At 41.2% G+C, this 25,705-nt stretch overlaps 1 protein-coding gene across 3 annotated transcripts in view; it reads left to right on the forward strand.

The window, feature by feature from the left end:
- The first annotated feature begins 1,048 nt into the window (after positions 1–1,048).
- FBXL5 (F-box and leucine rich repeat protein 5) overlaps positions 1,049–25,705 on the forward strand; it is a 34,514-nt gene continuing 9,857 nt past the window's right edge. Inside the window, exons 1-9 of one of the 3 annotated variants that reach the window (XM_084857094.1) lie at positions 1,049–1,164; positions 13,867–14,082; positions 15,221–15,316; positions 17,797–17,986; positions 18,608–18,790; positions 20,579–20,704; positions 21,200–21,348; positions 21,575–21,657; positions 24,675–25,400. In XM_084857094.1, the coding sequence (XP_084713220.1) occupies positions 1,081–1,164; positions 13,867–14,082; positions 15,221–15,316; positions 17,797–17,986; positions 18,608–18,790; positions 20,579–20,704; positions 21,200–21,348; positions 21,575–21,657; positions 24,675–25,400 (1,853 nt within the window). In that variant the 5' untranslated portion in view covers positions 1,049–1,080. Of the gene's footprint in view, positions 1,165–6,203; positions 8,591–13,866; positions 14,083–15,220; positions 15,317–17,796; positions 17,987–18,607; positions 18,791–20,578; positions 20,705–21,199; positions 21,349–21,574; positions 21,658–24,674; positions 25,401–25,705 lie in introns of those variants that run through there. The other 2 variants (XM_084857095.1, XM_084857096.1) reach the window with 2 other exon arrangements.

Genomic DNA, 25,705 nt, shown 5'->3' on the forward strand with positions numbered 1-25,705 from the left:
ACCAGGGTTGTAGTGGAGCTGCAGCTGGAATCCAGCGAATCCACAAAACGTAGCTGCAAAGACAAAAATCCCAGTTCTAACCGGACTCTGATTTTTTGTGTAGGAAAAACTGGTGAAAAGCAGGGAGCCAATACAGTAAAGCCCTTCTGAGCGCAATGGAGCGCTGGATCTGGACGCGGTGTATGTGTGTGGTCGCAATGGAAGATTGACCTTTGCTGCAATCTGAAGAGGGTTTGTCTGAAGGAAATCTAAACCAGCCTGAGTCCCATCCTAACTTCTTTTGAGATTGGACCTTATTACAGGAAAAGCAACAAAGTCCTGTCCTGTAACACCTTAAAAACTGACGCATGTATTATATGACATAAGCTTTCGTGGACTATTACAGGCTTGATGTATGCTAGTCTCTCAGCCTCGGTCTGACCCTCAAAAAGAGAAAATGCATCAACAAAAGAGGACAAAAGAAGACACATATTTGCATAAAATGTGCATATGCTAATTTAAATGTGTATGTGCATTTCTACTAAGAAAGAAGCCCCACTAACTTACCTATAAGTAAGCTAACTGCGATATAGTGGGACTGCAACGTTAACACCGTCTAAGCCCCCCTCTCTTGGGCTTAGCTCTCCAACCTGCAACGTACGGATAACGGGCTGTGTTCCTCTTGGATCTTGAGTGGGCAGAGCTGTTTATAAAAAGATTTCGCACAAAATGAAACGTGAGGTAGCAAGAGCAGGCAGTCCCCTCCTTCCTGATCCCTTGTGTTGCGGCGTGCGACACACGCTGGTACCCCGAGTGAAAATGTTGGGCCACTCTTATTTCCGCCCGGGGTGGGGGTGGAGGGACATTTAAAAAAATGGCTTCTCCGCGGTGAGCCCGGAAATCGCCTCTACAGCTCCCGCTCCATCTCTACACGCGGCGCTTCGTCTACTTTTAACACGTGACCTGCCCAGGAAATGGCGGCGCCTGCGCCAGTCTTTCGGCCCTGACTGGCAGTTAGGCGCGCGTGCGCAGAAGAGGCCGTTTCTGCCGTCGCTTGACCGCGGTTGTCGAGCGAGTGTCTCTCTATATGGAGAAGAGAAGATGGCTCCTTTCCCTGAGGAGGTGGATGTTTTCACGGCCCCGCACTGGCGGATGAAGCAACTTGTTGGGCTTTATTGCGACAAGGTAGGGAGGGGGAGGCTTGGGGCCGCCGGCGAGACACGGGAGAAGCGCTCTGTTTACCTCAGTCGCGAGACACACCCCCGCCCCTCACCCTCCGGCCTCGCCTGGTGTTCGTGCGCGAGTGAGGGAGTGCGCGCGCGCTGCGGGGAGGGGGGCGAGACGAGCGCCTGCGCAGCTGTCACCGCCTCGCGCGCGGCCGGGCGCCCCTCGCCGCCCGCTCTCCCCGCGTTCAGTAGCGACCCGTCGCACCCCGCCTCCGAACGCCTCTCCCCACAGCTGCCCTCTCCGCCCCTCTTTCCGGCTTGTTCTGAGCCTCCCAAGCGTCAAGGGATCGTGAGGCTTCTTGCGTAGGGCGTCGCGGCCACTCTTTCCCGCGGGAGCAGCACCTATGCGACGCCACCCTCTCCTCCAGGCCCCTTCGACGCCTTCCGTAAAGGCTCTGAAACGCGGTTTAAATACATATAAGTGCATTTGCACGTATGCTTCCCTTGTTATCCTTTGCCTGTTCTTGGACACACGCCGTAGGTCGGGGGGGACGGACGGACGGACTCATAAGAACATAAGAGCCCTGCTGGATCAGACCATCTAGTCCAGCATTCTGTTCACACAAGGGCCAACCAGCTGTTAACCGGGAACCCACAGGCAGGACATGAGCGCAACAGCACGCTCCCACCCATTTTCCCCAGCAACTAGTGTACATAGGCACACTACTTCTGGTACTGGAGGTAGCACATAGCCATCAGGACTAGTAGCCATCGATAGTCTTCTCCATGAATTTGTCTGACCCCCTTTTAAAGCCATCCAAATTGATGGCCATCACTACATCCTGTGGTAGCAAATTCCATAATTTAACTATGCACTGTGTGAAGAAGTACTTCCTTTTATCTGTCCTGAATCTCCCACCAATCAGCTTTGTAGGGTGACCCTGGGTTCTAGTATTTTGAGAGAGGCTCTCGAGATGTTTTGTGCCTACAGCTTTCACTATCTCTCACCACTGACTATGCTGGCTAGGGCTGATGTAGGCCAAACCATTTGGAGGGCTGCAAGTAGCCCACCCTTGTCTTCATCCTTATTCCTTGCTGAGACTAAGCCTAAGTTTGTGCAACCGAAGTTACTGAATTGAAGACCTGCTTCCTCCTCTTTACCACCCTCTTCCTCTCCTGTATCAAATTTTAGATTGTAGGTTCCTTGAGATGGGGGTTTGTCTTCTCAGGTTTTTACTCTGTAAAAAGTAACAGGAAAGAAAGGTAAGGCACCAAGCACAGGAACAAGAAGGGAGGAGACCTCAAAGGTGTGCCGAAGATAATTTATTGCTCAACCTGTTTTGAATGTTCTAACTCTTTCTGGTGTGGATGACATTTTTGGCTTGTCCTTGAAAGGACTGGCATCACTCCAAACTATGAGTTCCAATGCTTGAAATGCCTGGAGCAATAAATTGTTTTATGTGCATCTTTGAGGTATCCTCCCCTTTCATTACTGCATATTAATGGTGTGTGTTCTCTTATACATAGTAAACACACGCTTTAAGAGTCACTGCCCTGTGTGGGATGACTGCCACTTGTTGTCAATAAATGAAGTGTTTACAATTCTGCTGGTGTAGCAGTAGTGAGGTAGAGACTCTTCAGTCCTATACATGTTTACTCAGAACCCATTGAGTTCATTTGTGCTTTTCCCATATATGAGTCCACAGAATTTCGGCCATTAACAAGTAGTGCAGGAGCTTGTGCAAAAATAGTGCATTTCCATTTACCAGCTGCATGTTTCAGATAGATGTATGCATATAGAAGTTCACAAATCACCTGGAGAGTGCTTTCCCACACAGCCCAGAACATGGAAGACTAATTGAAGTCAATGGGAGTACTTGTGAGTAAAGTTGCATAATAGCACTTTTGAGATAGTCATCAAACACATTTCCAAAGAAATGCACAGGTTAGATGGGTTCCATTATTTAAAGTATTGCAGACATTCCCTTCAAATAAAGAACAGTCTCTTGGTCAACTTTATCTTCATAAACACCTGGGCTGAAAGCAGGAAGTTGCTTTTTCAGATATGTTCTGTTAATGTCTCCAGCTGAAGTAAGAAGTCTAAACAGATAAAAACCAGATGGTTTTTCTCAAACTGTGCATGGGTTATATTTCTGCGAGTTGGCTGTCTACATGCTGGACATATACAACGTCACACCTCCCACCTTCATATTATTGCACCTAGTCAGACTTGTTCAAACTTGATTGTTTTTTAGAGCTTAGATTGGGACACATCAACAGAACCTGTTGGGAAGGTTGAGACATGTTTGGAGAGGTTGTGCTATATTTGAAGTGGACATTCGCAATGCCATATATGATGCCTATGAAAATAATACCATAGGTGATGGGATCTGTCTAGTTTTCTTTCTGAAATGGGAAGACCCAGGGTATTTATTAATTTATAAAACTTTTGTATTGCTTAATATCCTGTGATCTCTAAGTGGTTTACAATACATGCATATATTGTTGTTGTTGTTATTGTTGTTCAGTCATATATAGAGTACATTATAAAACCAGTATACAAACCAAGATACAAACACTGAAAGAATATGTACATAAAAACATTACAACAAGATAAAAATAAAATGGAGCAGCGTCATAATCCATTATAAGTTAGAAAAAGCCTGGGTAAACAAATATGTTTTTTAAAGGGCATGTAAAGCTTTGACAGGGCCACCCAAGACGGACAGGTTCTGACAAAATGTGTCAGAGAGTTCTGACAAAATGTGGTCCACTGGAGAAGGAAATGGCAACCCACTCCAGTATTCTTGCCAAGAAAACCCCATGGAACATATCACAAGGCTAAGACCCTGATGCTGGGAAAGACTGAAGGCAAAAGGAGAAGGGGACGGCAGAGGATGACATGGCTAGATAGCATCACCGATGCAATGAATATGAACTTGAGCACGCTCCGGGAGAGAGCGCAGGACAGGAAGGCCTGGTGTGCTATGGTCCATGGGGTCACAAAGAGTCGGACACGACTGAACAACAACAACAACAACAAAAGCTTTGACACACTTTCTGCCTCTCAGCACGTGGAAGGGTGTTCCAGAGGGTGGGTGCCTCTACTGAGAAGGTCTGCATATGTGCTGTTACTTGGTGACACTCTATTGGTCATGGAATCAAGAATGCATAGCTGCATTGATGTGGGTCAGCACTGATTTACCTAGGCACCCCCCCCCCCCAACAGTAACCTATAACTGTAGTTTAAGTTAACAGTTCTTTTCCAGTAAGGCAGCACATCTTTATTGTGTGGTATATTCATGCTCCTTTATTTTAAGTTGTCAGCAAAGAATAGCTATTAAAACATGTGTTTTCCTCACTATAGAAGTGTCACTTTTCTGTGGGAAAAGCTTGAAGCTTTCCGATGGATACTCTTGAGTATCTAGAGCAACAAACCCTTTATAGAAAGAGAGGCTGAGAAGGAGGTAATTTGCTTTACTTTTGCAGTCTCATAATCTTCTCAGGCTAGGGGCCACTCTGCATTTGATGTGCATATGGGGAAGCATGAAATTCACACATAAGATTGTCACATGTGACCAATGTGTTGCTATAATACAAAAGCTGGAAATGCGTCACATTGCTTTTCCTTCTGCCTAAGGGCCAGGAGGCAGCTAGGGCAGTCCCATAATGCTCTTTATCTGAATCACAAAGAATGTTATGGGACTTTATCTTTTAGCTCTAAAAAGGACAAGAAAGACAGGGGTGCACTAGTCTCCCTAAAGAGCACAGTGGTGGTGAGAGGGACAAGTGATACCACTCACCTGTTCATTTGGGCTAACGGCTACTTTTTAAACAGACAGTGGCAACTTGCACCTCTGATATATTAGGTGTAAATGTAGCTCTCTGTGTGTGCTGCTGAGATGTTATACCTTGGTGAGTTGTCTGTACTCTGCTAATTTCTCAGTGTTTAAAGAGCAGTATGAGGCACCACTATACCACATTTCATGATGGAGCACTGTTGCAGGGACATTAACTTTTCAAGTGCAGTGGGATAAGATTAACATAAGGAACCTGTTGCTAAAGGTAATGGGAGCTAAATATTTAGGGACGTGCTTTTTTCTTGGAAAGTGAGAACCTTGCTCTTGCTTAACTTAAAAGTTTTTGACTGTAATTGTGGTGAATACCACCACTGTGAAACTTTTAAATAACCTTTTAAGCATATTTGTGACAAGGCCTGAAATGATTGTCTGTGCTGCTGAATTTCATTCTTGAACCCTACAATAATTTCTCTTCTACTTTAAGCCTGCTACTTTTGGTTTCAGTTTGTTCTACATTTTATCCTACTCTTCCAAAGAATTATTTTTAAACTGTAGCGGGGGTCCTGAGCTTATCCTGCTGGCGGCAGCATTCCCTGAGCAGAGTTCCACAGCTCCTGCCTGTGGAAGGGGAGATGTGACTTTTCACTGGTTTCCCTTGTGGCCTCTTGTGCCCCTGAATATGTGTTCTGGGGGCCCCTCTAGGACAGTGGGGGGAATGCTGGAGAGGGGAATTGGTGACAATAGCCTCCAGCCCGCCCCCTTCAGTAGTGGCATCCTCCCCTGGATCTCAGTCCCATCTGTGAACAGAAGGGTGCTTTCTGTTCACAGATGCCTAGTTTGGATCCAAGTCATCATCATCATCATCATCATTATTTACTGCTACTGCTACTCCTACACTGGGTTTTCTCTTCTTTTGTGATCTGGCCAGTAATGCAGTCTTTATTTTATTACTTTCAGTTTTAATCCTTCTTTAGTCCCCACAGTCCCCATCTTATTGCTTCTCCATTCTGTGACACCCACCAATTATTTCTCTTTTTCTTTATGCTATAACTCTTGTTTCTCAAGCATACTTTTTAGTAGTTAATAGGTTTAAGGTTGCCTGAGCTAAATGTTAATTATGAGCCAAACCCGTTGGATCATAATAAACTAGTACCTGGCCTGTGATGTTTAAATTTAAAACATGTAGGCACCTTGAAAAGTTCAACTTGCATAGTACCATGGAAGATGGCAATTATTATTGCTTAATTACTTAAGTGATGCTCACAAAGTAAATAGAAAAATGGGAACAAGCTACTAGGTTGTTTTATGCTGTCTAAGCTGACTTGTGTTGCTTGCCTGCCTCTTCCTTTGCTTTCTTTGATCTTTCCAAAGAAGAATGTTGTATCCAGGGATTCTTTCCCCCTCTTCATGCATTTTGTTATCACTTTCCACAATGGCAGAAATCTACAGCAATAGGTTGTACTTTTTAAAATTGCTTGACCATGGTGGAAATTTGTGTCTAATTTTTATGAGATTAAAAAACACACACAAAAACCCACCTAAAGGGTTATCTGTTGAAGATGACAAACAAGCAGAATCTTCAGCACTGCTTAGTGGAAGAGACTCTGGGGATGGCAAAGGATTGGTTTCTGTTCTTTTAAAAATAAATCCTGCATTTAGTTGAACCCACTGTATGATACAACTGTAATGATTTTCAACTGTAAATTCTGCAAACCAACATTATAAAAGCTGCAGGGTAGTCAAACAATTAATACTTCCCCTGCCCCAGCAGTTGTTGTTGGTGCCAGTAGTACTGGTACTGTCAACTTGGGCTGAACGTTTTCCTCTGTATTTGCTCCTACAGATGTTTGATAGAATAGAATGAGGAGAAGAGAAGGGAGTCCTATGAAGGTCTTGGTCTATAATTAGTGTCTTCGTAGTAGTTACACAGTTATTATACAAGAGCATGCTATATAATCCCTTAAATAAATCTTGTATGTAGTCAATTAACTTGCAATTTGCAGAAGTTTTAGTATTCTGTTTGTCTCCCCACCCTCACCCCCTTTCTAGGATGGGGGCAATCCTTGATTAGGCCTTCAGTGCCCTTTTTTTTTTTTTTTTTGCAGAGATATCCAAACTTAAAGAATTCACAACCTAAAATAGTTGTTCTAGGCTTTATAGAAGGGGCCTAGGATTGCAGTCATGACTAATTCAAAGCATTGTCTTTAGTATAGCCTCTCTGATGCAGATCAGAAACTATGTAGTTGAGAGGAGCTCTATTTGTAGTATGGGCTCTTTAGCATATTTGATAGTTGTAGTTTCCTAAAAGGCTCTCTTGTGCAAGTTATTCAGTGTTGTCATCTCTTGGCATTTTTGTGGTTGTTTCTGGTTCTGAACTGTAGCCAGTATAAGCATGAACAGATGTACTCCAACCCTTCATATATCAAAACCTGGAAATTGGAATATTCTTAGCTAGAACCCAGAGGGCAGCCTGGAACTGCTAGGAAGTTCCTTTCTCTTACATGTTCCTCCTATTCCAAACAAGAACAGAGATTTAAAGGTAAGACTAAAATCTTAATTTGTAGCTATTAGCTAAGCACAATCAAGCTTGTAAATAGCCACTCACATGTGCAGTTGCCTTCGAGTGACCAGGCAGGGAGGCTTTAGTAAATTGGAAGAGAGTTGATACTCTTCCTCACCCAAAGAAGCATGCCCCAAGTGACTCTAGTAATGTGTGAGCACATGGACAAGTCATTCTTTTTCTGTGAGCTGGAAATTTGTAAGGATGCCTGTGCAGTTTAGATAATGGTTTTGAGCTTAGATTGTTAGGTGTCATTATAGTTGAGTTGCAATTCCTTTACAGGAACTCAACATTATCCCCCCAAAAAGTGTTATGTATTTGGACATTTTTTGAAGTATGTAATATGTATTATGCAAATAGGACCGCTTTGGATAATAAAGTGGTATACACATATTTTAAACATATTTAATAGTAGCATTTATATAATAGAGTAGCCATGATGCCATAATTTTAGTTTGCAATATAGGGGAAGTGGTAAAAGTCAACTATATTTCACAGGGTTTTGAGACTTGCTGTATTTTGAATCTAAGCTAAGAAAGGTACAATCCCTTTGTTTTTAACGTGTGGTAGAGATTGAATAAATACATCCCTGGTAGCAGTTAGTAAGCCTGAAAGGGCTAGCTGTGAATAGACTGTAAAGCTTGCTGAGTCACTGGAGAAGGGAATTTTTTTTTTTGCATCTGGGTTGAGGCGTGTTTACAGTCATTCTATGAAATAAATGCATTTGTTTTGTAGAAGATGGAAACAAGCATTTTATTCCCACCTTGAGGCAGACCCCTTCTTCTTCTTCTTTACTTGCAAAGGTACTGGTTTATTTTATTTAACTTTTTATAACATTTTTATCTATTATTTGAAGTATTTTTACTTTGCTCTTAAGCCAAAAAAGGCTCCCAGAGCACTTTTCACAGATTAATCAGGCAGTCCCTGCCCTCAGGTTTACAATCTAAAAGACACAACACAAAAGAAAAAAGGACTGGTATTTTGGATTAAACTGCACATGGCTAAGAAATCTGTTTGCTTCTGGACAGAAAGTTTGATCCTTGATTTGGCCTTTCTACATTAGCCAACTCTTCTACAGTTGAGATGTAAGTTTCCTGCTCATATTGTTTATGTTTGATCCGTATGGTTACTGCTGTGTATTCTCAAGAAATTTTGCAGGTCACAGAATTCAGTTTCTTGATTCATAGCTCTGGGGTTTTTTTAAAAGTACTTGCTTAAGTTGCATAAATTATTTGAAGATTAATTTTTTTAGTTAAAATAATACATTGTGAATTGAATGCTTAAGCATCAGTTTAATACAGCTGTACCACAGAGTCTCTTATGTTGATTTACAAAAACCCAGATTTTAGAATCTTGCTGTTGCATAACAACTGTAATTACTTAGGATTTATAACTTCTGTTTTGTATATGAACAGTATTTAAGATTTATTGTACAATCCCAAGACTAAGCCAGGCAGTTGTAAAATACAAATATTTTAAAAATGTGATTGTGGCTATAGTGCAGGGTCGGGGGTGTCTGTTCCTACATAAGGGGGCATATGGGGAGCTTGATCACTGCAGATTTGGGAAGCAAGAAACCCAGACTCCTGCCTAGATCACTTCGTCATGAGGGCATTCTTGATTGCATGAAATATTTCACTGTAGTGAAATAGATGAGCTTTCAGAGTTGTTTTTGCAGCCATAAGAAATATAATAGGAAAGCTCTGGTTTCCAGGACACTTATGTTTCTGCTAGGTTATCCCAGCTCCCACAAAATAATGAAATGCACGCAATTCAAAATATGACTTACATTATATACTTGAGGAAAATTAGCATAGACGTCACAACAGTTCAATCCGCTAAGGAAAAATAAATATTTTTGTCTGTAGTATCCTTCCCAGTGCTGTGACTGACTATGACATGCCATCTTCTAAACTTTTATGCAGCCAATTAATATACACACCTATGATGCTTAGTGCAATGTACTTCAAAGAAGGGCAGGGCTCACTTGCCAGTGGTGAACTCACATACATACTTGTGGACCCCTCACTTGTTCATGGGGAACAAAATGTCTGGATAAGTATTTTCTTCCTTGGCAGAACAAGAGAGAAGGAAGCAAAAGATTACTTCCTCTTGGTAGAAGGTACAGAACTAAAAAGGAACCGTGTATTTCCCAGAGGAGGATCCCTCTGAAGACAGGCACATGGTACTCCATTTGTGGCCCTCAGTGCTTGACAGCTGTTCATCCCAGCTTACTCTTCCTCCTCTCTTCCCCTCTCTCTTACTCCCTAGGAAAGAGAGTTCACAATATCTGCCTGGAGCAGGGATGTATGGATTGTGTAAAATACGATATCCGTTCTGTCTGTGTTTCGTGGATTGTCAAGTGCCTTTCATTCCGTCATCCATCCATCGATGGAATCACATTTTTTTTTGCGCAAATGTGCAGTTGTGCAAATTCACACATGTGAAAAAGCACAGTTTCCCCCCAAATGCACAGTTTCACGCTTTAGCCCATGAGAAAATGTGCATTTCTGGCCAGAGTTTTTTATTTTCCATATTTTTCTATGATGTAATTTACGCAAAATTCAGGAAAGTTAGAAAACCTGTCCACAAGACTCTGGAATCCACCCAGTGGGGAAAACCAGCCTGCTGCGGAATCTGCAGGTCGGATTCATGAAAATCCAGAGTCATTTGGTTCCATTGCGGATTTCTCTGACATCCCTACTCCTGGGTACTGCTGTTCCACATCCCCAGAAGGTGAGCGCACCCAGCGGCTCACCATCACTCTTCTCTATGTATGTCCAGTCCTTGGCCCAGGAAAGGGAAGGTGGTGTACCATGGACAGGTTTCTTTTGCTTGCTAAGGGATGTCTCATGCTTTTGTGCAAAGAGAGGAGGTTTCTGCTAGGTGAATTCTGAAATTCTCAGTTCTACATACTTCTAAGGAGTGCTTAGTGTTCAGGTAAAGTGGAATGCAGAAGAACAGGGAAAGGTAACTTCAAAAAATATGGAGAATAAACTAGTTGATGCTGCTAACAAACATATGCAAGTGGAAAAATCAGCTTTGCAGCTATTTAACTTATGGAACTTATCTGTGTAGAATATTATAAGTGTAGAAACTTCAGGCATAATTTGGGGTCAGTCTTTTTCCTTGTCATCACTCTGTCATCTGTGAGATAAGGCCACTTTTTTGTCTGGACTTACTATGAAAATCTTTAACTGACAGCAGTGTTGTGTAAATGCCAAGGGATTCACTTTTTTGTCACTGAAGGTTTCAGAAGAGATGGTTTGGTGCTTTTGACTGTCTACCTTGTTTGCTCCTGGAATGAAATTTAATTGTATAGCTCTGTTTTTTGAACTGCCCAGAGAGCTTTGGCTATGGGGCAGTATAGAAATATAACAAAGTTTTGAGAGAATTAGGCGTTTGATTCAAATATTCATTTGGATATGTCCTCACTGGAATATCAACCATGAAGAATCTCAGAACCCTTAACATTTCATTATGATATTGGCCTTTATAACATGCACCCCAAAAGAAGCGAAATCCTTGAACTTTTAGTGCAATCTCAGAAATAGTTGGCCATAACAAGAGTTTTCTTCAGATAAATGACAGCTGTAGAAAATCATATCGGTGCAGTGATGTACATTTTGTAGAGAGTGTTAATAGTTTTTTGGATGATAGTGCTAAAGTTTCTAAGATATTGCTTGTGGCAGTAATTTGTGGTAATAAAAGTAACATTTGTTTTGTGCCTTGTCTAAATACGGATGCTTTAAGGTATAATTTGGATCCAGACTAGTTAGTTGCATTTGGGTCCCGTTGAAATCAATGGGAAAAATTAGTTGTAACTTGATATTCCCTTGGTTTCAATGTGAACTAAGTGTGACTCACTTAGTCTGGATTCAGCCCATAATCTTAACACTGTATTCATAATCTTAACACATGCAATGTGTGAAAAGGTGAAAATCTCAACAATTCATTCCGACTTTGTTTTACCATAATGAAAAAAAATATGATGCCAGAATCAAGATGTTCTTGCAAGTGAATAGCATGAAATGGTGGCCTTTTAGGCATCATCTATGCAGCTGTATGTCAGGGGCGCCCTAGCGGCCTCTTTCAATAGACTCCAATAGCCAACTCAAGACATAGACGAAAGGATTCTTTTCAAGGCTTTAATCCTTTTACAACTTAATGACTCTTTCAGATGCTAATCACCAGCGACTAAGCAAGGAACAGCAGAGTGGCCTTTGCGCCAAGTAGGCAGTTGATCCCCGTTTGAAGCAGAGTCACTTGAAGACCCTGAACTTATGGGCTAGGGAGAGATCCTCCCTCTTTCCTTTGGGTCCACGGGAGGCAGCCGTTGCTTGCGTGCCAAATGGGCGCTACACCTCCTTTCCGCACCCTCCATCGCTCGTCGCTCTCTGCGTCGAGCATCTAGCAAGCCCCGTTCCCGCACTTTCTCACTGCTAGGATCATTATCTATCTCAGGAATGCCGGCAGGAGGGATCTCTGCCAGCTGCTGTGGCTGTGAGGGATAAGTGGGCTCCTCTCCCAAAGATTGGTGATCCTTCTCAGAATCAGAACTGCTCTGGGGTTCTATCGGCTCAGTTTCCACCCTGACACCGTACTTCACATGCTACATACAAAAGGGATGTTACGTTAAGGTTTTATGATGACACCGCAGTGTACATGAACTATGTGCCTTTTGAAATCAAAAGCATTGACTTTTTAACATGGTAATCTTTGGTCTGCTATGAATTTAGAGATAATATGAAAGTCAGAAACAATTTTAAGTCAGGAATAAAATAATGCAATTTTTAATTTAGTTTACTCTCTCTGATGCACACATATGCGCACACATAAAATCAAACATTTAAAAACAAAACTGAGATGTTTAAAATACCACTTTTAACATTTACAGAATGATATCTTTATTACGAGTAATACCTCTAATCACCAATATACATGGCAAGAAGTGATTCTAGTGGCATATACATGATGAATAGTGGATTAGATACTTCAGAGTAGAATTGAATTCAGGCTTAAATAAATCAGGAGTTATGTTCTTAAAAATAAAATATTACATTTTTATTACTCTGTGTATAAATTGTACTTGATTGCCAACATGAAAAATGTGATGGGCTGAGCTGCATATAGTAACACAATATGTATTTCTTGAAACTAACTTACAATGGAAAGTCCTCCACTCCACACCCCAGAGCCTCCATTTGTATATATGTATTTATTTCATTTCTATACCACCCAATAGCCAAAGCTCTCTGGGTGGTTCACAGAAATTAAAACCACAAAGTGCAGCATAAAACAATATAAAATATGAAAGTTTAAAACACAGTATAACAGTACAACCAGAATAAAACCTAGCAGCTATGCAGAGATTTAAAATACAGATTTAAAACACCAAAGCTAAAAGACTAGGAAGCTAAAATGCTCAAATATTGGGAGAATAAAAAGGTCTTCACCTGGCATCGGAAGGAGTACAACGTAGGTGCCAGGCAATCCTCTGTAGGGAGCTCATTCCACAGCTGGGGTGTTACAGCAGAAAAGGCCCTCTTCATCTGGACATAAAGTTGATCTAATTGTAATTACTGATGATTGGATGCAGGTCTGAACACCAGTGCACTATTGCAATTAAATAAACATATATTAGTGTGTGTGTGTTTTGTGTGTGTGTGTATTGCCACACAGAAATTGCATTTATCCCTGTAAGTGTCCTTCAAAATGCCAGAGAAATAAAATGTCTTTTCTTATGTCCACGATCCACTCTGGAAGCGTTCAGACAGGAAGGGAATCAACTTCCCTGTTGTAAACTAAATGAACATAATTATCCAGCTTTTTAAATAAAAAGACTGCACTCCTGGTTTAAAGAGCTACAGCTCCTTAGAACTATCATTGATAATGCAAACAGAGTTTTGTATTTGAATGTTTTATTACGAACATGTGATAGTAAACTTGCGTAACAAACTGTATGTGGTTGTATTTTTTAAAAATGTTTTGAGTTTTATATTGTTCCTCAGTTTGGTCAGGGATTTTTTCCTTTTGCCTTGGCTGCTATGAATATAAACATCGACTTTTTAACATAATTATAAAAAATCAAAATGTAAATAGAGTACATCTGCTATTGAAGTTAAATATCAGATTCTTCAGTGTGATATTGGCCATATATTAAAATGTCTTAATATTATGTTAATGTCTGTTAATGTTGTGTTAGATGAGGGTTTTTTTGTTTTTTTTTTAGGAAATGTCTGGTAGGGGATGCACTTGGCTAGGGAAGTGGGGTGATTTAAAATACCTCTCCTGAAGATAACTTGGCTTGCTGAAAATTAGTCCAGAGAGAAAATTATCCTTTTTTCCCCCTTCATATCAGCTTTCTAAGACCAACTTCTCCAACAACAATGATTTCCGGGCTCTCCTCCAATCTTTATATGCCACTTTTAAGGAATTTAAAATGCACGAGCAGATTGAAAATGAGTACATCATTGGCTTACTTCAGCAGCGCAGCCGGACTGTGTATAACGTACACTCGGACAACAAGCTATCGGAGATGCTTAGCCTCTTTGAAAAAGGGTTGAAGAATGTGAAGGTGAGGTGTCAGAGAGGATAGTTTGTTTGGTTTCTAGGTTGTGTAATGTATAACTTGCATTTCTAAAATCAGGAGTGATCTTGTGCAATCTTATTTAAGTTAGTATAGTTTTGGAGCTACAAGAGGTTTTTTGTTTCAGTGCAGTCCTGTGCATGTTCAGTTGGACAAAAGTCCCACTGGGTTCAATGGTGCTTACTCACTAGTAAGTGTGAGCTTGAATTGCAACCTAACACGCAACTTTAAGGTGCCTCTGATTCTTTCAGATGAATGGGAATGGAAAATTACTGTAAAGTCATGACCATCTCTTTAGCAATCTGCCTCTTTCTTTTGAGAGCAGTTTAGACAACGTCAAGAACTGACATTTCTTGCAATATGCCTAATCTGAATAACAGTCCTAATAAAACAGGAGTCAAAGTGGAATGTGGATGATCAAGTATATCATAGGCATTGAGACTTGATAGTGGTAACCAGTAAATGTATGGGTATGTGAAAGAAGCACTGAGATTGTAACCTTCTGGGCCACTGTACCTTACCTCTGCAAGACAAAATATTACTTGTCCATGTTTATGACTGATCAGAAAGTTCTCCTTCACTTTCAAGGCCTATGAAGAGCTTAAGTGATAGCATTTAATTAAGCAACAAGAAGTATCAACAGTGTTTTCGCAGACAAGTCATTCCTTAAAAATTAAACTTAAGGCATCACCTGGGCGCATACCTGACACTCTAGTAAAATATTAACTGTCATTACATTTAAAGGTAAACTATAAAATTGATCAAAACCTACAACAATCAGCTTAATCAGGCATATTTATAAAAAAAAGTATACGTTTGCACTAAATGATGGCAAATGTAAACTTCTTTTAGAAGTGAAATGTTATAATAGGCCTTATTGCAGTGATCCCAGATCTTGTATACATTGGTCTTCAAGGTATCTATTTTAAGGCTTGGAAATTAGAAAGGTAAATTAGAAAAGTGGTGGTGATGGTGGCTTCAATGTACAGTGGAAATCACTATGAACTAATTAAAGCCTAACTCCATTATCCATATTTAAGGATTTAATAATGTAACAATTTAAATATTTGTGACCTTGAATAGTATAAAGGCTCTACAATGGGATTTTTTTTTAAATCATTCTCAGAATGAATATGAACAGCTAAACTATGCGAAACAGCTGAAGGAGAGGCTGGAAGCTTTTACCAGGGATTTCCTTCCTCACATGAAAGAGGAGGAGGAGGTGAGCAGTACTTAGGAAATGATTGCAGAATTGATTTTTTTAAAAAACATTTACTTTACAAAGAATCCTTTCACAAATTTCTACTTGGAGTGAGTAGTAAGTGTGTTTGGTATACTGTTGTTAGAATCTTAGCTCTTTAAAAAGTTCTTCCCCTTTTGTGTTCAAGAAAACATTGTTTCATGATTTTCTATCTGTTAAATTGAATAGAGTAGTAAATAAACCTGTACACTTACCAGATTTTCAAATGTAAAGAATCTGTGACTGAAGAACCACCCTGACACTCACTTGCTGGCCATGGTGGGGGGCTTTTTTCTTGACCAGGGCTGACCTTTTTAATTTCACATCTCATTGCTCCTTATGAGAGAAAAAATAGCTATATAGTTCCCTCCCTGCTTGTTGGGGGAACAGGACAACTTTGGATCCAGCAGATCCAAGGCACGCTCCTACTGGCATCAGAGCCCCAATAGTGGAGGCGCAGTGGTGGTGCAGCTTTAGGCCACTTGAACAAGGAGTGTTCAATGGTGGACCTCCTCTGCCCATGGACTTCCCTCTCTACCTGCAGACAGGGGAATCTGCAATATCATATGGCCCCTAGGATACCCTCCAAGAGAGGTCATAGGATTGATTGTCCTCAGACCAATGAAAATCTAAAAATTTAGCAGCGTAAGTACTTTAAATTCCTTCTTGGCAGTGTGTGCATAAACAAAGGCTTTACTGAAACATCAGTAAATTAAATTAAGGTAACTTAGGGCGCAATCCTATGGCTGCTAGTCAGTGGCTAGATGGCCGTAGGATAGGTCGGTTCCTGGAGAACCGACCTCTATCCGCTTCTGTACTGCCTCGTAGGCAGTGCAGATTGGCCCTGTGCTCTGCTCTTGGAAGAGCAGCACAGAGCAGGGGAAACAGGGTGTTCCCAGGGGCGGGGAGGTCAGAAGTGCTGGTATGACATATCCTATGTGTTGTCTGGCTGCCACTCCCCACGCTTCGACATCCCACAAATGCAGGGCAGTGGGAGCGGGAAGGAGATCTGCTCCTCACCACTCCTCCCACCCTGCACTGGATAGGCAGCCACCCCCAGGCTCAGAGGCAACCATCGATCCACAGAGGATTACTCCCTCCACTGTATTTGTGTTTGTAAGCCTTGATTGTATTTGGATGGATATTATGTGAGTTGTTGTAAAATACTGCAAATCAGCATGAAGTTTGCATCATAATTGTCTTATTTGGCCTTTAGTGCTAAAGATGTTGTACACTGATATTGCTGTTGTGTGGCTGAACAATATTTTTAATGTTAAAACTGTTTTGAAAAAGTACAGTTGTCAGTAATATTAATATTCATTTCTAATGTGACATGTATTCAGAATTGGAGTTCTGCCTCTGAAAGTCAGTAAATTATATGCCAGGATACAAAAAATCATAAAACTAATGAGCCCAAGCACACTTTAGATGTGTCTTTCTTGAACGTAGGTACTGTCATTTCATGGCAAATGCTCCCGAAACTGAGTGAAGCTTCAAAAGTAATTTATGATACGGCATTGGTGGGTTGGAGGGAGTTTGCTGGTCAAAGGAGAAAAGTTTTTTTTTAAACCCTACTGGGTGAGCAAGCCCATTGCAGTAACCTGAGCTCTTTGGATAATGGTCATAGTAACCAACCATCTGTAGCCTTGGAATAGTGCCTCCCAGTCTGAGAGCAGAACTGGACCTTTTGCCGGATGTCAGTCTGCTGCTGAAGATATCTGACTTGTTTCTAGTTCTCCACATCATCTAATGAAACCTGCCAGATGATGTAATTGCACAGTGGATTTTCTTGTTTCTCCTACTGGTTCCATGTCACTGGATACTGGTGGGGCAGGGAAACTTGGTGTGGAGTTCTCCCACAGTGAGTTTACTAGGTATTACTAGAGTCTACTAGACTAGATTTTACTAGACATCATGCAGGTGAGGTAGAAAATTAGATACGAGACTGTATGGCTGCCATGACATGTAGTTCTGCCTGGAGTCCCTTCCTTCTATACAGCAGAATTATACAAAAACATTGCCTGATATTGTGACTCTTGCTAATTCAGTTCCCTCACATACTCCCCTCGCAAAAGAAAATAAATATTGGCATGAAACCCCCCCTCCCAACCTGTCCAGTTTAGAAGCATTATGTTTCATGCATAAGCAAATATAAAAAGTTTGTATCATGTTTCTAAGAATGTTCCTAGAATATCTCTGAGACAGGTGAGTGTAACCCTTTTTAAATATATGGGAAAACCAATGAATAAGATAAATTGGCATGTCTAGTTTTGCCAGTTATTGTCAGTTCAGGCACTAATCTGCAACAAAGTCTAATCGGGTGTTTGTGCTGTTACTTTTTCTGCAAGTAATGGGATGTTCGTTGACAGTATCAGATTGGGAAAATATTTGTAGTATTTCAAAAGCTAGAGCAAGCGCGGTATGTGTAGGTTGTTCAAGAATTGACAATTATTGTCTGTTAGGTTTTCCAGCCAATGTTGATGGAATATTTTACTTACGAAGAATTAAAGGACATAAAAAAGAAAGTAATTGCACAGCATTGCTCACAGAAGGAAACTGCAGCAGAAATACGTAGAGGTATTAGTCTCTGGAATCAAGCTGAGGAACTCCAGAAAGCTTCTAAATATTCCGTGGATGAAAAAGTGGATCAAGGTGAACCATTTAAATTGAAAGTACCCTTTAATTGGTAGCAGCCTTCTGAATGCCTGTGGTATGGTTTCTTAGAAAATAATGGTGCAAAAATTCCAGCTGCACACAGTGATGTTCCATACAACTTTGAGGGATTTGGGTGTGAGTGTATCTTATTGGTGATCTTTACCTGTTACGTACAGCTAAATTTTGGATAGACTTAATTTGTCCTGGGGGACTGACGGGCAAAAAATAAAAATCAAGATTCCAGAAAAAAATTACCTAATTGACACCAGTGTTCTTGGGCTTTAATAGATTTAGGCCACAGTCCAACACAGTTAACTGCGCTTAAGCCCATTGACTTTCCGCACACGCATGCTCATCCTTTTGTTTTGTGTTTGTACAAGCCAGCATTAGTTGTGTTTGTGATGGCTTCCACGCCTCTTATTCTTTGGGAAAGGATACTAGGGGCCAGTATGACCATGAGTGACATGTGTAAAAATGTTGGGTTGTGAGTTGTGGTTTTTTTTTTAAATGAGTACTGAGAGTTTTCCTCTTCTGCCACAATTTCAGTGATGAATACTTGTATCCTAATAAAGACTACACTCTTCAAGCCAGTGGTGAATTTTTCCCCATATATTTCAGAAACTGAAGAAACCGGCCAAGTCAGCAGTATTACTCATCTTCCTACTGAGGTGATGCTGACTATTTTTAGTTACCTTAACCCTCAAGAATTGTGTCGATGTAGTCAAGTAAACACCAAATGGTCTCAGCTGGCTAAAACTGGATTTCTTTGGAAACATCTTTACCCTGTGCACTGGGCTAGAGGTAAGTGGCTGAAATTCCTAGCTCTTTAGAAACTTCTACTATCCATTCCTACATAAAAGAAAAGGCTGTGGGGTTGGGGATATTTGACTTCGAGGTCAAGCATTGCCAATATATAAATATGATGTATTCCATTTACTGTGTATCACATTTATTTAACTTCATCAATCAAAGTTTACAACTCACTGATAAACATTTCTTCCTGGTAATTGCCAGTCTTGCTTTTTGAAAGTTCTGGGCACTTAGCCCAGTACATCTAAATCTATATTAGATTGTGGCCCTTGTCTTCAAGCAAGTGATCTTGTTTAGGGTCCTTGCATTTGTAACGAGCAAAGAGAAATCCATTAATTTCACAAATGTGCAGTGCAAAAGGTAGGTGGATTGCATGGTGACAGGTCTGGATTATGCCCCTAGGTCAGGGGTTCCCAACCTGTGGGTGCCTGCTGGTGCCAGTGTCGCCTGTAAAAGGCTTCCTAATATGGCGCCTGGGGGCACCCACAAAACATTTTTTTCATTGTTGTCCTTTTTTAAAATATGTGTTCATGGATTTGTATATATCCATAGCAATGAATACATACGAAATGCATACAATTTTATAGCAGTTATACATAAGCTTCAACAAAAGCGGACCAAATATCCAAATAAGTATCCATTTGAAGGTGGCATCTATATGCCACCTGTTCAGATATTGAAAGCATTATAAGGTCCTCAGTCCATTGTGTTATAGGCGTTGGGTACTTATCCTTGCAACATTGTAATATCAGTCTGTGCTGACCATTTGTTAATTTCCATGAAGCAGGTAAATAATTTAAAAGAGTGTGTACGTCAGTGAATATTAAAGACTGTTGCAGTACAATTTTTTTCTGTGTAATACCCTCCTCCCAAAAAGAAGCAACTATTGGACATTGCCAAAACATTTATGTAAAAGAAGCATCAGCTGTATTGCACTGCCAGCGATTATCCAGTTAGAGAGACGTTATTAAAGAGACATTGCAGTGTCCAATAGAGGTTTTGCAGAATAAGACACAGCCTAAGATACATAGACAGAACAGGTAGATGCCAAAGCAGCGATCCATGGATTAGGTGTTTTGTGGTGGTGCCCGCAACAGTTTCTCAAATTACCAGATGTGCCCACATTTCGCAGAAGGTTGGGGATCCCTGCCCTAGGTAGTATTAAAGTTTTATTTAGTTGTCATCTGATATACAATCAATTAGTATGCACTCCTATTTAGAAAATGCATGATTTACAAACTGGGAAATTCTACTCTATGCTATCTAGTATATGCAGAGTAGATTACATCAAATGGAGCACCCTTGTTCTTGAAATGAGGGCAACACTTCAGTTGAACTGAGAGTGAAGAGATTCTGGTCTCTATTTTTATTGAAATCCTTTTTTCTTTCTTTTTGCATACAACTCGATGTGCAGCCTTAAGAGATTAAGTCTTGTACTTAATCTCTTAATGACAAAATATAGTTCTCTAAAATGTCATGGTCAGGCTTCTGGCAACATAAGGATAGGGAACGCATCATCTCTGGCCATAGTTTGTAGAAGACTAAACCACCAGAAATGATTCTAGCTTGGAAAAGATGTTGTGGCACCATTCTGCATGCATTACTTTCCCAGTCCCTAAGGATTAATGATGAGGGCAACATGCACAATGTTTCTAAGTATTCTGCGGTTCTTGCTGCTTGATTCTTTGCTCCCTTATGAATTGAGCCCTGCAGCCCTTGGCTGTGCCTAATTCCAGGGCTGCTTTACCAAAGTTAAATGCATTCTTGCTGATTGATCAGGAGACTGGTCCAGTGGCCCACAAGGTGATTTTGATACAGAGCCTGATGAAGAATGGGTGAAAAACAGAAAAGATGAAAGTCGTGCTTTTCAGGAGTGGGATGAAGATGCTGATATAGATGAGTCTGGTAAGCTAGAAGTGTAAAGTGTATCTCTACCTTTTATAGTTTTGTCTCGTCCAAAGCTAGATTTGACCACAAGTGGGCTAGAATAATGCACTTCAAGATCATGACTTGTTTTCATTGGGGATTGGGGGCACTGTGTTTCAGCAGTTCTAGTCTTACCTGGATGGCCAATTGAAGCTAGTACTGGGGAATTACTGCACTGCCCTGTGGCTGTTGTTCTTTCATATGCTGCAGGGCTCTGCTTTGTCCCCTAGGCTGTTCAGCAGCTATAAGAAACCACTTGGCCAGTTTGCATAATCACTGCAGCCCACCGTGCCTTATTTAAGCCATGGTGGGTTGTGGCATACACGGCCATTTTGACTATTCATCCCCTGGCGGGGGGTTGCCATGGATTGTTGTGTCATACGAACCTGTGCGGTAAGGCTCGTCTGCGGGTCAGATAACCCTACAATATGTGCCTTTGTTTTACTCTTACATTTGTTTTTGATTCCTTTATAGAAGAAAATGCAGAAGAATCGTTGGCTATCAGCATTGTTCAGAAAGAGAAGGACTTACTGCAAGGCTTAATTCATAATGTTCTGCCACGTGTAGGCACCTCGGTGAAAACAATTGTATTGGCGTACAGCTCAGCCATATCTAACAAAATGGTACAGTATACATAATGGGCATGTATGTGATATCTGTAAAGAGTAACAGTAGAATGCAAGCTTGTATTAATTTTTTTAAGATGTGTGCTGCTTTTCTGCCATAGCTTGCATCCAAGGTGGATTAATATATATAATAGAAAGACACCAATGTATTATGCTGAAATGAGTTCCTGCTGCTGTCTTCACTCCTTTTGTAACATAGCCTTCTTGAACTGACTTTTTTTAGGTGAGGCAGATCTTAGAACTTTGTCCTAACTTGGAGTATCTTGATCTCACTCAAACTGATATTTCGGATTCTGCATTTGAAAGGTTGGTAATCCTATATTGTGGGTGGGTGGGGGTGGGTGTATTGCTAACTTTATCAGTAGTTAAAGATCAACACTACAATAACAAATAGTAGTACTAAAAGATCAACACTACAATAACACTACAATGAACTTGATGTTTTACTTGGGTAAACTGTTTTGGGAGGGAGGAAGTTTTAGTTAAGAAAGTTGTTATAGATCATATTTTAAAATATATAGATCATATTTTGCAGATCAGGGTGGTTACTGCATTACTGTTTAAGAGTAGTTTGCTGTAAGATACTAATCTACATTACTTCTAGCATGGTTTCACCTGTGTCCCTCTGGTAATGTGAAAAGCTTCCACCCTGTGTCATACTGAACTAGGCTAGCAAAACCTAGGCATAGTGGGGATGATAAATAATCATGTGATCTGCTGTAATCTCCTGGGCTTTACACTTCACTTGAATGGTGTGGGAGCAACTATTGAGGAAGCAACATCTACAGTCTTCAGTTAGTAGTTGCACAAAAATATGTGCGGATGTTAAACGTGAAATTCATACAATGACTTGGTTCGCATGATCAAACAACTGATGGTTATTAAACCATGGGTTGTTTGTGAGCATGTCGGAGTGACCATGCTGGCTTTGCTTCTGCTTTGCTAAACCCAGGAATGCCCCATTCCTGGGTTGTTTTTGTGACATCCAAACCTGGAACTCTGGGTTGTTTAGGGTTAAGCAACTCAGACTTTTACTCAAACAACAAACTATGGGTTCATCCTCTGCATTTTTTAACCCTAAACAACCCAGAGGGCTGGGTTCGCACAGGGTGTTCCTGGGTTGCTTACAAACCGGAAGTGGCCGAACGAGCGGGAGGCAGCACAGTTGCTTGCTCCAGTGTGCCCACAGCTAACTATGGGTTGTTTAACCCATAGTTGCTGTTATGTGCAAACCTGGTTGTTGTAAGAATTGCATTTTTCTGAGATCAATAGCAAAAATGCTAATTGTGAGAGATTTTAAAAATATGCCTTAGCAGGGCAAGACCTGTAAACCTTGCCCATTTTGATTGCAGCTTACCTAGTCAGTTCATATGGGAAAGAGTAACAAAGGAAAGGAGAGGGTGCCTGGGGTCCTGGCACATGGGAGAAGAAACTAAAGTAAGGCAAAAGTTCACATTGCCTAAAACCATGCACAAACTATTAAAAATAGAAGTCTCAATATTGTAAGGATAGCTACGCTCAGTGGCAGGAGTTTCAATTTTCTGTTTTTTACCCTTGAGCTTGCTCTATAATGCAACATTCATATAATTTAAAGCCTATCATTTACTCCTATTACATGCAATGTTGTGTGTGACGGTGTTACAACAAAACTACATTTGAGCCAGATCAATATGATGTCAAACATTCAGACATAACCATTAGTTTGTATGGCATACCTTTAATATGGCTATACTTAATAATGTTGTGCAGTGTTGTCCAGGTGCTTAAAAGAACAAAGTGCTCCATGAAAATCTTTTATCACATAAAAAAGTTTCTTCCCTGTTCAAAATCTTGATTTTCTACATATTTCTTGCATATACTTATCACACTAGATCCTGACCATTATTTCCTTTCAGTATTCCTGGCGTTTATGGCAGGCTGTCTGCTACAAATGAGCTGTTAGTATAGTAGTGGGGCATCTTTTCCTCCCTAGAATCAGAAATCTGACTCTCTTTCTGTAGTGCAGAGAGGAAGGCAGGCAGACACCAAGACCATTCCATAGCTTCTTTTCTTTGAATTCTGACCTGGCAACTGATGGCAATGCATTCAGGGCTGTGGTTCTTGGTACATTTGGCTGGCACTGCTTTGATTTCTGGGGTCGTTGTGGTGCAGCATATATACAAGCAACAACGGACATTTTGATAGTAGTAAAACTTTGGCTGAGCTTTCAAAACTTTCATAGTCTTCTCCCGTCTGCCTCTCTGCCCTGTTTTGGGTAATTTGGGAGTAGTGTTTGCCTTTTTTCAGCCCCCCCCCCCCCCCCCGGCACCTCTCTGTCCTCCCATTTAGGTGAGGTGGGGAAGCTTCTGCAGCCACCATTTCAAGGTGTTCTGAAACAGCAGCTCCTGACTGTGTGCTTGCCTGTATCACTTTTCTGCAGGGGGTGGGTATGGGGATGCTTCAAGGGCTGCCGATTTCAAAGTGTTTGAAGCACCTTGAAGCAGCAGCTCCCAATGGAGCACATTCCCCTCTCCCTTTCCTGAGTGAAGAGTGAGGGAAGCGTGCTCTGTCAGGAGCCGGGGATGGGACTTATAGGCTGGAGTGGGGAGCACCAAGGGCTGTATCCAGCCTATGGGCTAGTGGTTCTCTCCCACCCCAGCCCTGAGCAAGATGCACTCCTCTCCTTTTTCCTTCTTCTCTGCATAAGGGAGGATTTCAGAGGCATCTGTTCCTGGTTTGTCACTTTGGCCAAGCTAGGCAACAAACCAGGAATGGAATCCTGTAATTTCCTCCTGTAGTGCATGAAGTAAGAGGGAAGGAGAGGTGAGAGACCCAGGCTTGTCCTTGTTCTCAATGCAGCCAGAGACTCAAAGCAGTGGTAGCTACGCTCAGTCGCAGGAGTTGCAATCTTGTGTTTTTTACCCTTGGGCTTGCCCTATAATGCAGCATTCATATAATTTAAAGCCTATCATTTACTCCTGCCTCACTGCCTGAAATGTGGTGAAGGACAATTTTGGGGAAAAGTGTTCAGAATGACATGGAATCTGTGGATTGTGCTTCCTGACTCGTGTTGTGCATGGCATTGCAAGGAAGAGATGTATTTTCATACTTTGATTATACTTTTGCCAAGTGTTGCTGATTTAAAATGTTTTCCCATTTAAAAAAGGACATTCCAGGCATGCATGGCATAGTTTTTGTTACCTTAGCTGTTTCCTTGTAGTATTAGTATTTATATTTTCAGGTTTGTGGGGTCATAGTTTTTGAAGATGAATACTTTATCTGCAGTAGATTGAACATGCAGTTAAATAAATACCATTTAACAAAGATGTTAATGTTTGTTTCAGTTGGTCTTGGGTTGGTTGCTGCCAGAATCTCCGACATCTTGATGTCTCTGGATGTGAGAGAATCACGGATGTGGCTGTACAAAAGATTTCCATAGCCTTGGGAATTTTGTCATCCTGTGAAGCAGGACCTCAGAAAAGCTGCCGAAGCAGGAATGGAAAAACTGTATGGAAAAGCAAAGATGTTACCTTGCAGGCCCACAAAAAGGACTGTAGCTTGCATGATATCACAAATGAAAATGTGATTAAGGGAGAAGGAAATGAAAGCCATTGGAGGGTACCTGTCAGATCAGAGAGCTTCAGCTCTGCTTATATCTGGATGTTAGATGCAGAAGATCTGGCAGATATTGAAGATGCTGCGGAGTGGAAACACAGAAATATTGAAGGCGTTTCTGTGGTAGAACCAGCATCGAGCTTCACTTGTTCTGCATCATGCTGCAGCAAGGACATTTTTGGATTAAGGACTAGCATCTGCTGGCAGCAGCATTGTGCTTCTGCTGCTTTGACCTACTGTGGTCACTCTTTCTGTTGTGCTGGGACAGCATTAAGAACTATTCAGGCACTCCCAGGTTCCTCTGCACTATCTAAACATGCACCAAGGACTAGTACACAGTCAGAGGGGAAAGACTTGACATACTTCAGGAGTGCCAAATCTGAGCAAGACATGGGACGAGTTCTTCAATTCCTCAGTCTGTCGGGTTGTTATCAGATAACAGACAATGGTCTCAGGTATGTAGCGCCTTCAAGGCCCCTGCTGCAACCCATCGGTGCAGTCTTTCTTAAAGCACTGTTGCTGTTCCCTTATTTATCTTGTCGTTCTGTTAACCACTGCATCTGGTAGTAGCAATAGCAGCAATGCATTGGCTGTTTTTAAGTGGAGAAAAGCTTTATGTTGCTTTGTGGAGTCTAAAGGAGTTGAACAGGTCCTGAAAGCCTCTGAAACAAGTGATCTAAAATTCAGGAATTTGAGGGATTACAAACTCTTCCCTTGCAATTTAGCTGAAAATGCTTGCAAAGTAGTGGAAACAACCTGT

Source organism: Heloderma suspectum, chromosome 5 (genome assembly GCF_057233095.1).
Source record: "Heloderma suspectum isolate Gila_16-S chromosome 5, 16-S_ref, whole genome shotgun sequence".
Taxonomy (NCBI): domain Eukaryota; kingdom Metazoa; phylum Chordata; class Lepidosauria; order Squamata; family Helodermatidae; genus Heloderma; species Heloderma suspectum.